Source organism: Cotesia typhae, unplaced genomic scaffold (assembly GCF_013202065.1).
Source record: "Cotesia typhae breed Kobodo isofemale line unplaced genomic scaffold, CoteBio_Ctyphae scaffold_152, whole genome shotgun sequence".
Classification (NCBI taxonomy): Eukaryota; Metazoa; Arthropoda; class Insecta; order Hymenoptera; family Braconidae; genus Cotesia; species Cotesia typhae.
Window position 1 is genome coordinate 7,601,300 of NW_027423776.1, and position 12,160 is coordinate 7,613,459.

Sequence of the window (12,160 nt, forward strand, 5' to 3'; positions counted from 1 at the left end):
GCTTTAAGTAATAACGCTATTTTTATCAGTATATGTTGAATAAATATCTATCTATTTTAGTTTATGTCAAATGCGACTTAATTTTCTAATTTTTCAAAAACCATAATCAATTCTTCATTAAATTATTTGATATAAATCTGGATATTCCTATCATTTGTAGTGTATGTGGACTTGAAGGTCTGCAATGAATAAATAAAATGAGTGTAGATACGGAAGCTAAAAAAAATCAGTATAAAGTTTCCTACTTTGTATACAAACAGCTGTCAGAGCTCCATGAAGTAGTAAATAATAAGTGATAAAAAAAAATTATTTGCTAGAGTAAATAATAGCAAAAAAAAAAAAATATTGTTCAAGTGTAATAACAATGTTTATAGTAAAATAGTGTTAAATACTGGGGGGGCAAAGGCGTGCAGAAAGCTAACTGACAGTTGGATTGGTGTTTTGCCGTTGCGCGCCGTTCGACTATTCGAAAAGGAAGGACCACCTCTGTTCACCATATTTGGGAAACTTTTCCTAATATGGTAACGTCTACTTCTAAATATGGCAGCCGGGGACGCCCTCTCGCCGCCAACTGTGGTCCTCCGCGCAATATTTAAAACAGATCTTGTCAATTATCCAGGTTATATTGACACAATTTTTTGACACCACCATTTTTTTGGTCACCAGGTAATTTTATTTTAAAAAAATTTTTCACATGTTTAATAAACACAATTAGCTAAAATAATCAGTGGGAACTACTTTTTACAGCCGCGAGTTATCCAAGTGGGGGACAAGCGTGTGCTTGGACACGCGGAGGCACCACGTTCATACGTAGGTCAAGTTACGATACTCAATTGTCGTTCAGTTGGCGGGGAGCGCTCGTATGGTGCGCGTCGTTGTCTCGGTAATTGCCATAGATGGTACATCACGTGGCAATAACACCGGTGATATTAAAACGCGTAAATACTAAGAGTAATAATTATTATTATTATTGTTTAAAAAAATTTTTTTTTAAAAACTAAATTTTAAAAACTCAAGAAAAAAAAAGTAATTAATTTCTGACACTGTCAGTTGAAAAAAAAAAAAAGTTGATAGTGTGTTGAAATAGCCCACTCTTAAGGGGCTAGGTTTATAGATTAGATGTGCGCGAGTCCGTGATGGACAACTCCAGTGGCGCGAGGGACAGTCGTTACACGACACTTGGATATAACATGGGTATGATGGGTAGCGACACTGGCGCCGAAATGTATGGACGTCCGTCTACTTCTCAGCTGGCCGCAGCTTCACAGTTACGCAGTGGCGCCACCATGATGAATACTGGCGGTGGTGGTGCAGGGGCTGGTGGTGGTGGTGTTAATTCTGGTGGTAATTCTAACGTAAACATGCAACGAGGGATGAAACGATCTTCCTCAGACGTTTGTTATGACGATGGCAATGGACGTCAAAATTTGTCCCAAAATCAGAGTATGGGTATGGGACCTGGTGACTGTGTTCCCGATAACCTTGACGACACTTACACAAATCTGGGTGCTCCTAAAAAATCACCCCCTTCTAATGGCAAAAAGACCAAAGGACGTGTTAAAATAAAAATGGAGTACATTGACAACAAATTGAGGAGGTACACGACATTTTCTAAGCGGAAAACAGGAATCATGAAAAAGGTTGGTATTAATTAATTAATTTATTTATTATTATTTTTTTTTTTTTTATTATTTGCTATTGATTGGTTACTAAAATCATCAGCAGTAAATTGCATGTAAATCCAAAAATCTAATTTTTAATCACACATTAATTGGTTGACATTCTTTTAGGCGTATGAGCTGTCAACTTTGACTGGTACACAAGTAATGCTGCTGGTAGCCAGTGAAACCGGTCACGTGTACACATTTGCGACGCGCAAACTCCAGCCGATGATAACGAGCGAGGCGGGAAAGGCGCTGATTCAAACGTGCCTGAACAGTCCGGACCCACCGCCGTCAGGCTCGTCAGGAGACCAACGGATGTCAGCGACGGGGTTTGAGGAGACTGAACTGACGTACAACATCGCTGATGATGAGCAGAAAGTAAGGCAACTGGTGTACGGCTCACCCCACGGTGGTGCTTTACACGGAGGTTATCCGGGGGCTGGTGGTCCGGGTTCCCAACACGGGCCACCCTCCCACGGTCAGCACTCACAGCATGCACATCTGATAGCGCATGCACACGCTGGCTCGCCAAGCTCCCATCTGGTACCGTGCTCGAGTCCGGGGCCGCTCTTAGCCGGTGGACCTTATCAACAATCGTGTCCGTCGCCGTTGCCGCCCCCGCACGCAACTTATCATCCCCATATGTCGCACTCGCACCCACAGCGGTAGTTTTCATTTTTTTATTTCTCGCACACGGTTTTAAAAAAAGTTTATCTAGTTAGGAGTTAAATATGATAAATTAATTCATTCTTTTATTGATTCTATTTAATTATAGATAATTATTGAATTTATAAATTATTTACGTGAATGTGCTATTATTTAAGTGATTGGTGTTTTGCTGTAAAATTTATTATTCACGGCTGATTTACTTACGAGGCTAAAATAAAAATTGTCATTAGTGATATATGAGTTGTCGTGGAATTTATCCACGGCTTTTATTATTACTTTTTTTTTTCTTGTTAATTCGTGATGATTTTTATTGCAAGCTGAACTTTCAATTGAGATTATTATTTTTTTTTTTTTTTATTATTGTAATATTTTTTTTCATTAGTATTTACGCGTCAAGTCCAAAGACAGTATGACAATACAACGTAATGAGTATCGTTATTTTATTTTTTCGTCTAGACTCTAGAGAAAGTTTTTAAAATATGAGATCTATTTATTGATTGATATATTGGTCTTTAAATGTAAATGAGCTAATGATATTTGGATAAATTGACTAAACGCGTGTGATTTAATTGTATAGTTTAGTACACTGGAAATAATATTTATTTATATGAGGTGAACCATATGGCTAATATTTATTTATATTTAAAAAGTTAGATAATTTTTTTACGTTGAACAATTATCAAAGTGGTTTCACAAACATTTAAAAAAAATTTTTTTTTTCAGTGTACTTTGTTTTCAATTTTTTTTACTTTAATTTTATATTATCACTATTATTTTTTAAAATTATTTAAACAATATTTATTAACGTAATTACATATGTATATACGAAAGATTTTTTTTTTTTGGGAATCCAAAGCTATATCGAGGATTCGATTTTTTAGGATAGCTTTAGGATTATTCAGTAGATATATTTTTTTCTTTATTATTATATTTAAATTATTTTTTATAATTGAAAATATTATACGTACTTTTCCGAAGGCAAAGCCAATTAATGACATAAAAACACCGTTTGTATACTGGGTGCGAGTACGATTAGGGTAAAACGAGTGTGGTGCACGCTTGAACGTTCCTACACAGTATTGTGCATCATCATATTTTTTTTTATATTTATTTTTTTATAAATTTGGCATTGTATATTTTTTTTTGCTACTTTGGCATGTGTAGTTGGTTTGTTTTTTTTATTTTCTATTTTTTTTCTATAGCTTAAGCTATTTTTTAATTATTTTTATTTTAGTTTATGTAATTTAAAATTTTTCTGTTCAATGTCTTGTGCAATTAATTCCGTCCATGCACGCATAATTTTATTATTATTAAATTTAGCAACGAAAAATCGCGGTGACATTAATTAAAAAAATAATAATTCGATTGTTTATAAAATAAAAAAAAAAAAATCTCGTAAACCCTTGTATGTCCTCGTTAAATGAACAAAGTACAAAATAACGGCGGCTACTAATTTAAAATAAAATAAAAAATAAAACTAGTTTAATTTTATTTGTTTTATAAAAGAGAATTTAAATGTTAGGTAAAAATTATAAATTTTTTTTACGCCTGTTATTGTATCACATGTGTACATATGTACTGTAAAATACTGTGATAATATTTATATATATTTACAATTATACAATTTTTCTTTAACAATACAACCGTAAGATTGGTTACAAAGCTTTACAATTTATTTAAAAAAAAAAAAAGAAAACAACAACAATCAATACTTTGTTAATTTTTTTTTACTATTATTATTTTTAAGAAATTGCTTTGCATTTGTGTTTTTATTTATATTTTGGTTTTGAGTGAATGTAGCATAATGCATCCTATCCTTAATATATATATATATATATTCTTCCTGAATATTAATAAAGGTAGGTAAAGGTATTGCTTGTTTATCCTAGCTTTACTATATTTATATATATAATATATATAACATGTTGTAATAAGCAATTATGGTGACATTTTTTTGCATTACTTCAAATATAAAAGAGTGAGTCTATTAGAGTTAGTCTATAAAAATGCTGCAGTCCCGCGAGACATATTATAAATAAATTTTTTCTTCTCAGCAGATAAAAGGGCAAAAATTTAATTTCGTCACACTCTGCGTACAATTCTAAATCCTCTTACGGATAAAAGTGATGTCTGTGATTGCTAAACTCCGGCCTGGAATTACATTATACGCGGTTTTACTGCCATAATGATTTTTCTATGCGGCTAACAACAATTAGCGGCGTAAGAAGAAAAAAAAAAAAACTAAATAAAATAACTATTCGAATAGCAATCGTGCTAAAATGTTAGAGAGTTTTTTAAAAATAAAAAAGAGGCCGTGGCAAACGTGTTACAAACTTGTCTAATAATTAGAGAAGAAATAAAAATAATTAAAAAAAAAATAACTTTAACAATTAATCGTTATTTCTTATTTTATTGCTCAACATTCAGTAAATTAATTAAACTAAATATTTTTAAAATTTATAGGGACATTTTTTAATTTTATCGACTCAGCAATCTAGGATAAAATCTATAAATATATATAAGAATATAAGAAGCTCTCTATATATATTTTTAATTGGAATAGATATTAACGAGTTAACAAGCTCACAAGAGATACTTGGGATGCAACGAAGCAAACGTAATATATAAAGTTTAATGTTAAATGTAAGCGTATGGTAGGTGCAACCAGGTGTGCAGACTAGTTGTGTGCGTAAAGAGACGTGTAAGGAAGGTAGAAACCAACCTCCTTATACGGTCACCTTTGTCAAAGCCGGCTTGGCTCCATATAGAGGCAATGTTTCTCGATGCCAAACACTCTTATATAGGAGTTACTTGTAAGTCGGGAATGCTACTTTTTATCGCAACTACTACTGTTACTACTGCTACCATCATCATCATCATCATAATTATCATAATTATTGAAACTACTGAGGGATTGCTGCTACTGCTCCAGAAGCTGGACCACAGGAAGACGCTTTTCGGGTTTCCAAGAATCAAGTACTGCTGTTGTCGCTTTATGATTGATCAGATTCAAGTACCGTTGCTCTCTTTTAAGAGTCCAAGTGCTTTTTCTCCCTATTATATATGTTGAATTTAATCGAGTGCCCTCGCTCACGTATTCATGAGCTATATATATATCTGATCAGTAAAATATAGCACGCTTTTTTTGCTACTAAGAATCTTGAAGCATTCTGATGCATGTTGTGTGGTTTTTTTTTGTTTTTTACTCTGAAGGGATTCCCCTAAAAATTCAAGCTTGCTTGGAGACTGCTTGGGCTTCTTTGCCGCTTTATTATTATTATTATTTTCAATTATAGAAACTAGGAAGCGGTATCAAATTAAAATTCGCTTTTTCAAATTTTTATTATTTAAATTATTTCTTCAGAAGAAATAAAAAATTTATTTTAGATAAAAAAATTATTAATGATTGGTCAATAAATATTTTAATAGTTTTTCAATAAAATTAATATTTAAAAAAAATTATTATTAATTAATATGTAAAAAATTATTATTATTATTATTATTATTTTCAATTATAGAAACTAGGAAGCGGTATCAAATTAAAATTCGCTTTGTCAAATTTTTATTATTTAAATTATTTCTTCAGAAGAAATAAAAAATTTATTTTAGATAAAAAATAATTAATGATTGATCAATAAATATTTTTATAGTTTATCAATTAAATTAATATTTAAAAAATTATTTATTATTATTATTTCCAATCATAGAAACTAGGAAGCGGTATCAAACTAAAATTCGCTTTTTCAAATTTTGTTATTTAAATTATTTCTTCAGAAGAAATAATAAATTTATTTTAGATAAAAAATAATTAATGATTGGTTAAAAAATATTTTAATAGTTTATCAATGAAATAAATATTTAAAAAAATTTTTGGGAAGAAATAAATACTTGAATAAATAGTAACAAGAAGAAATGTAGTAGGATAATCAATATTAAATAATTGAATTTAAAATTGGAATAAAAATGAATAAATATAAATATTAGTGTAAGGTTTATTAGTTACGGAAGCTATGATACTCTTGCAAGTAGTATTTGATGGAAGAGGGTAAACGTTGGCTGGTATAATCAGCAGAGCGTAAGCTCGTGAGAATTATTTGCTCCAAGTTTATACCGATGCATTGGGTCGAGCACGGATGACCTTATAAGGAGCGAACAAGGATGCATCTTTCTCCCCGCTAGTGTAGGTTACGCGTGCAGCACGTATGTTATACGCACACGTATCCGGGGGGACTCATTTTACCGATTCGTCAATTGCAATTCGCGAAAGTCATCTTTTTTATTATTGTTACATTTTATTATATTGATATAGATATATATGAGCACTAACGTACCACCCAAGACACACAAACACGATAATGATCGGTACATCTGTCATCGCATTATTAATTATACGTTTGTAAAAACAAGTGTATTAAAATTACTAACTTTTTATTGTAAATATACATTATCTTTAGTGTTTATTATTTTTTACGTTTAAATTATTGACAAATTGTTAACTATTAAAATATTTTACGGTCATTTTAAGAAGATTAATTAAAATTACTTTTTTAATTCCAGGAAGAAACAGCATCCCCGAGATCAGATATTTGTGCCAATGACAGTGAGGGTGATTCCAGTGATGGCGAGCCTACTGACACTAAGCCACCGTTAAAAAATCATCCAGGTAATTTACATATATTCATATTTATTTATTGAATGTATGAATACTTTAATAATTATTTTTTTTTATTTCTTATTGTTGTCGTTGGTTAATAATTTATTATGAGACGCCGGTATAATGAAAAACAATTGACAATGTGTATTGAAAATGAATTTTTATTATTATTATTATTTTTATATTTATATTATTAAGAGAATAAGCGAAATTTTGTGGCCAATGGGTTTTTATGATTAAATTTGGTAGCGTTGGAAAGATTTCGACCTGAAGTTGTGCCTTTTCAATGTTTCATATGCTTTTCTAAAATAGTTTATTTATTATGATAAGTTTTCGAAGCAGTTATTAATAAATTCGAATTTGGCGGTAAATAAAATTTTTTATTTATTTATTTATAACATACAGGTCTATAAAGATGCAAGAGCGTGCAAGAAAGAAAAATTTTGAGACGAGCATATTATTATTTTTAATGAAATTTTTATAGTTTAATTTGGTCTCATCAGAAAGGTTTTGATAAAAATTAGTGCCTTTTGGTTTTATATATTTTTTAGTAGTCAATTTTTTATGTAAAATTTTTGAAGAAGGTTTTAATAATTTTTTAAATCTATAAATTTGTTCGGTCACATTTGTCCATTAAATTATTTGTAATTGATCCTGCGAAAGCACTATTATTTTTAAAATTTATTTAAAAATTACCCGAACTATCTACAGTGTGATTATAAAATATAAAAAAATCATTAAGTCATTAAGTTTTCTTATTCATAATTCTTAAATCTCGGCAGTCGCATAGTGATTACAGGTTGCTGGTTATTATTAAATAATAATAATAAAATATTACATTATAACAGTAATAATAACAACAATAATAATTATTTATTTATTTATTTATTTAAACGTCAATCGACTTTGTACATATTGGTAATACAAAAAAATTATTTTAAAAAAAATGAAATTATTATTTCATTAAAAATTATAATTATTTTTAATTTATAATTTAATTATTAAATTATTAAATAATAAAATAATAATATAATATAATTTAATTTAATTTATAATAATTTAATAAAAAATGAAGAAAGACAAAAAATTAATGTAAATAAATGAAATTTTGGAGATACTGATGTGTAATGATGATAAAGAAGAATATATAAAGTACACGTATAAATGTATATTATAAATGACAATAAGTAAAAGTAAATGTGAGTTATCGTGTTAATAGAATTAAAGTCTGGGTAACCGAACTGTTTAAAATTGTTAGAGTATAGTAGTACTATCTTGACTTGGGGGTACTTAGAATGCGAAAAACGTGCGAGCGATGACGGGGTTGCCCGTGTAGGGGAGTAAGTAATGTAAGGAGTCGTACGGTTCACGATGACCAAACTAAGACGACAACGCGATTCCAACTTGGGAAGTAGGATCCGGTCGAAAGCCGCATTTGATGCAGGTGTACACATAAATATCGATGCTAATATACAGAAGAGACGACGTGGATCTCCAGGGTACGACGATACTACTGCAGTTTGCGGGTACTATACTCACTGGATGAGTTGAGTGTTCACCAGGCAATGAACACGTTCGGTTATCTTTAACTGTCTGAAATGCCATGTTCATTTTATTGGATGCCACTTTTTATTAACGCGAAATGCCAAAGACTGCTTATTGCTTATACTCAACCTTATCCCTCTCTTTTTCTCTTACTAAGATTATTATTTCTGTACTAACCTAATCAATACCAAATATTTATTTATATGGATGTCTTTTCATCGCTTTTTAACTTAACAATACATCTTATCTTCGTTATTTATTATTATTTCTCATCTTGATACCATCAGTATATAAATTTATTCTTTATTTTTGAATATTCATTTAAGGGAACTGCCTCTCATCACTTCTTTAAGAGCACTCGATTTTTAACTATTTTTTGCGCGTCGACAAACTTTCTCAAAAAACCTTACTACTTTTTATTAATATTAATTACTAATTAATATTCTTATTTTTCAAGACTTATTCATCATTAAATTTATTATTTTAATTTCGCAACAATTATATATTTACCTGATGCTTAAAATTAATGCTAGAAATTTTTACAATTATTATTAGCAAGAGTTTAATTTTTATTTTTTATAAAATTCCCCTTAAAAATTTTCGTTTCTTTTATTTATAATTTATATCACTTGTACATAGATTAAAAAAATATTGTAATTTTTAAATTATTTTTGCACAAAATTACTTTGCAATTCAGAATAAATTTAGATTGTATTTAATAAAAAAAAAAAAAAAAAAATCAAAGCTTAAGAAATAAAATGAAAGTGTTTTTCGTTTCAATTCTTCATCCGCTGTCTAATTTTAAAACCTAGTAACAGCGAAATTTTTAAGAGCTTATATTTTTTCTTAAACTTTTGCGATTTATATTTTTAGCACGTATCATTTGACAACTAAAATATTTTCGTAAAAATTTTTTTTAATTGAAAAATAAGTATCTTTTTTTTTTTTTGCAAGATTACTTTTAAAAAATTTAACACGATTCAGCTGCTGGATTTAAAATTAGGCTATTTTTTGGTTTTTAATAATTTTTTAAGTTGCAAAAAATTTTTACAAGTCAGGAATTTGATGTGTAATTAAATCAATAAGACTGCAATGATTTTTTTTTTTAATTAAACAATACAAAAGAATAATAGACCTAGATGTGTAAAAAATTAAATACATTTTTCCGAAGTTTTTTGTTTGATTTTGAAATAAGACGTTTCAATTAAAGTATGTAAGGATTACATTGAAACTAATTAGACAAACATTTTGTAATTGTTGCGATTTTATAAACTTTTACCTACGCAAGTATTATTTATGTGTAGAAAAAAATTTCACTCAAGTGTAAATGTACTTACTCAGCCTAAATGTTTTGAATTATTACCACAAATAGGAAAATAGTATTTAAAAAAAAAAAATTACTTGGTAAGAGTATTTTTTTTTCTTCATTTAAATTTATTTCTAAAGCACATTAATTTTTTTCTCTGCATCGGTGAAATTTATTATTAAAGAGATTGAAAAATTTTAAAAAGTTATAAAATGAAGTTAAAGAAGTTCTATTGTATAAAAATAGGTCTATAAATTTCTTGAGATAAATGCCCTACTTTTACAAAATAAATAAATTAAAATAATAACGAAGTTGTTTTTGTGTTTATCGAATTTGCAGGAGGAATGCCGGCCTTTTCAACGGGGATAATGTACCAAATGCCGCAAAATGTGATGTATTCGCCAAGTTCTGGAGTACTATTAAGTATTGGACAAAACGGGCAACCTGTTCAAATTTCTTCAGACGGAAGTGAGTTATCATTATGACCGTTCTACGTGTTATCACGTACGTACAATATACTGTCACCGGAAGTTCCATATTTATATTTTAAATGTTTCATTAATTTTAATTCTTCTCTGGGTGTATACCTATTGTTTTGTATATACACTTTTAATTACAATTACTACACGTAAATATTCACATATTTATATTTATACTAGCGTTAACTGGAGTTTGCTATTTTTTTTACTGTAACTGCAACTGTTTATACTATCTTCTGATTATTTTTACGTGAGAAATCATCCCTTTTATGTTGTAATTTAGACAAAGGCGTGTCTCTATTTACCTTTTTAGTAATTACCTCTTGTGACCTTAAAAAACAATTAACATCGTCATCACCATTTATAATAAATTGTAAAAAATTTTTAGACAATACCTTCATTGTTGAAATAACCATTTTTTAAATTTTTATTATTATTATTATTATTATTATTATTATTATTATTTTTATTATTAAATATTATGCCCAATCATAGAAATAAGGAAGCTATATTAAATTGAAACTCTATTTTTCAAATTTTTATAATTTGAATTATTTCTTCTGAAGAAATAAAAAATTTATTTTACATAAAAAATAATTAATGATTGGTCAATAAATATTTAAATAGTTTATCAATTAAATTAATATTTTAAAAATTTATTATTATTAAAATTATGTCCAATTATAGAAATTAGGAAGCTATATCAAATTAAAACTCTATTTTAAAAATTTTTATAATTTGAATTATTTCTTCTGAAGAAATAAAAAATTTATTTCAGATAAAAATAATCAATGACTGGTCTGTAAATATTTTAATAATTTATCAATCAAATTAATATAAAAAAAAGATTATTGTTAATTAATATTTAAAAAAGTATTTATTATTATTAATAAAAGAATTTTAATTTATTTACAGGTACATCGAATATCAATAGCGGGCAATCTAATCAACCATTTATTACAATTCCCTTACATCCTTTAAACGTGTCGATGAGTAGTCGAGGACTGTCATTGCCAGTTACATCTAAGGCTTTATCACCACCTTGTTCGATAGCATCAACAGATGTCAATTCAGATATGCCTTCAGATCTCAGTAAAGATCGTAAATGATAGTACCTTTTTATTCTGGGTATAATAAATGAATTCATATACATAGTTTAATTAACGTTTAGTTTCTTTTTTTTTTTTTTGCTGCAATAAATTAATTTTTATCAAGATCAAAATTTGAACTAATATTTTTTTTTATCAATATTTGTATAAATTTTTGATAAAGGAAAATATATTTTTATATTTATTGATTTTATTAATTATGGTATTAAGAAATGTATTTGTTAAAAGTTACTCAAAAATATTTAACTAGTCACTGTTCAACAGTAAGCGATAATTTTCTTTAAAATTAATTAATTAGTTATTTTTAATTAAACAATTAATTGGTTCATATTTAATCGATGAATAATGAGCCTCGATAATTTGTTGATAATTTAATTAATTTTTTTTTATGATCTCTTACTAGTTAGTTAACAATTTAGTAACTTTATGTTTTGAAGAAATAAAAAGGAGCATTTTTTATTCATTTTTATTTATTATTACTATTATATTATTATTATTATAAAAATAAACCAATAAATCGACTGTTGTATTTTTTTTTTTTTTTATTTTTTAAGTGTCGTAGAAATTTGTAATTCAACTTACGGTTGTTTTTTATATTTTATAACAAATAAGCGAGTAATGTTATGCCTTAAAAATGCTAGTGAAATTGTGTATTAACCGCTATATATACTATTGTATATATAAATATATATATTTATAATATTTATATAGTTATGCGCCATTATATATACTGA

At 27.9% G+C, this 12,160-nt stretch overlaps 1 protein-coding gene across 2 annotated transcripts; it reads left to right on the plus strand.

Annotated features, from left to right (window-relative positions):
- Positions 1-521: 521 nt before the first annotated feature.
- Bs (serum response factor blistered) lies at positions 522-11,705 on the plus strand. Of its 2 annotated transcripts, none has more exons than XM_074257125.1 (6): positions 522-666; positions 748-1,640; positions 1,791-2,042; positions 6,891-6,996; positions 10,178-10,306; positions 11,233-11,705. In XM_074257125.1, the coding sequence occupies exons 2-6, from the start codon at positions 1,137-1,139 to the stop codon at positions 11,424-11,426; spliced, it is 1,185 nt and encodes a 394-aa protein (XP_074113226.1). In that variant the 5' UTR covers positions 522-666; positions 748-1,136; the 3' UTR covers positions 11,427-11,705. The 2 variants fall into 2 exon arrangements, with proteins under 2 accessions (XP_074113226.1, XP_074113227.1); XM_074257126.1 differs by having other exon boundaries at positions 10,178-10,342; positions 11,233-11,370.
- Positions 11,706-12,160: the final 455 nt, after the last annotated feature.

Bases quoted from the DNA above. Each gene is read 5' to 3' on its own strand.
- Bs (XM_074257125.1), top strand. From the start codon at position 1,137: ATGGACAACTCCAGTGGCGCGAGGGACAGTCGTTACACGACACTTGGA. The intron at 6,997-10,177 runs GTAATTTACATA...TCGAATTTGCAG, and splicing joins ACCGTTAAAAAATCATCCAG to GAGGAATGCCGGCCTTTTCA. The intron at 10,307-11,232 runs GTGAGTTATCAT...ATTTATTTACAG, and splicing joins TCAAATTTCTTCAGACGGAA to GTACATCGAATATCAATAGC.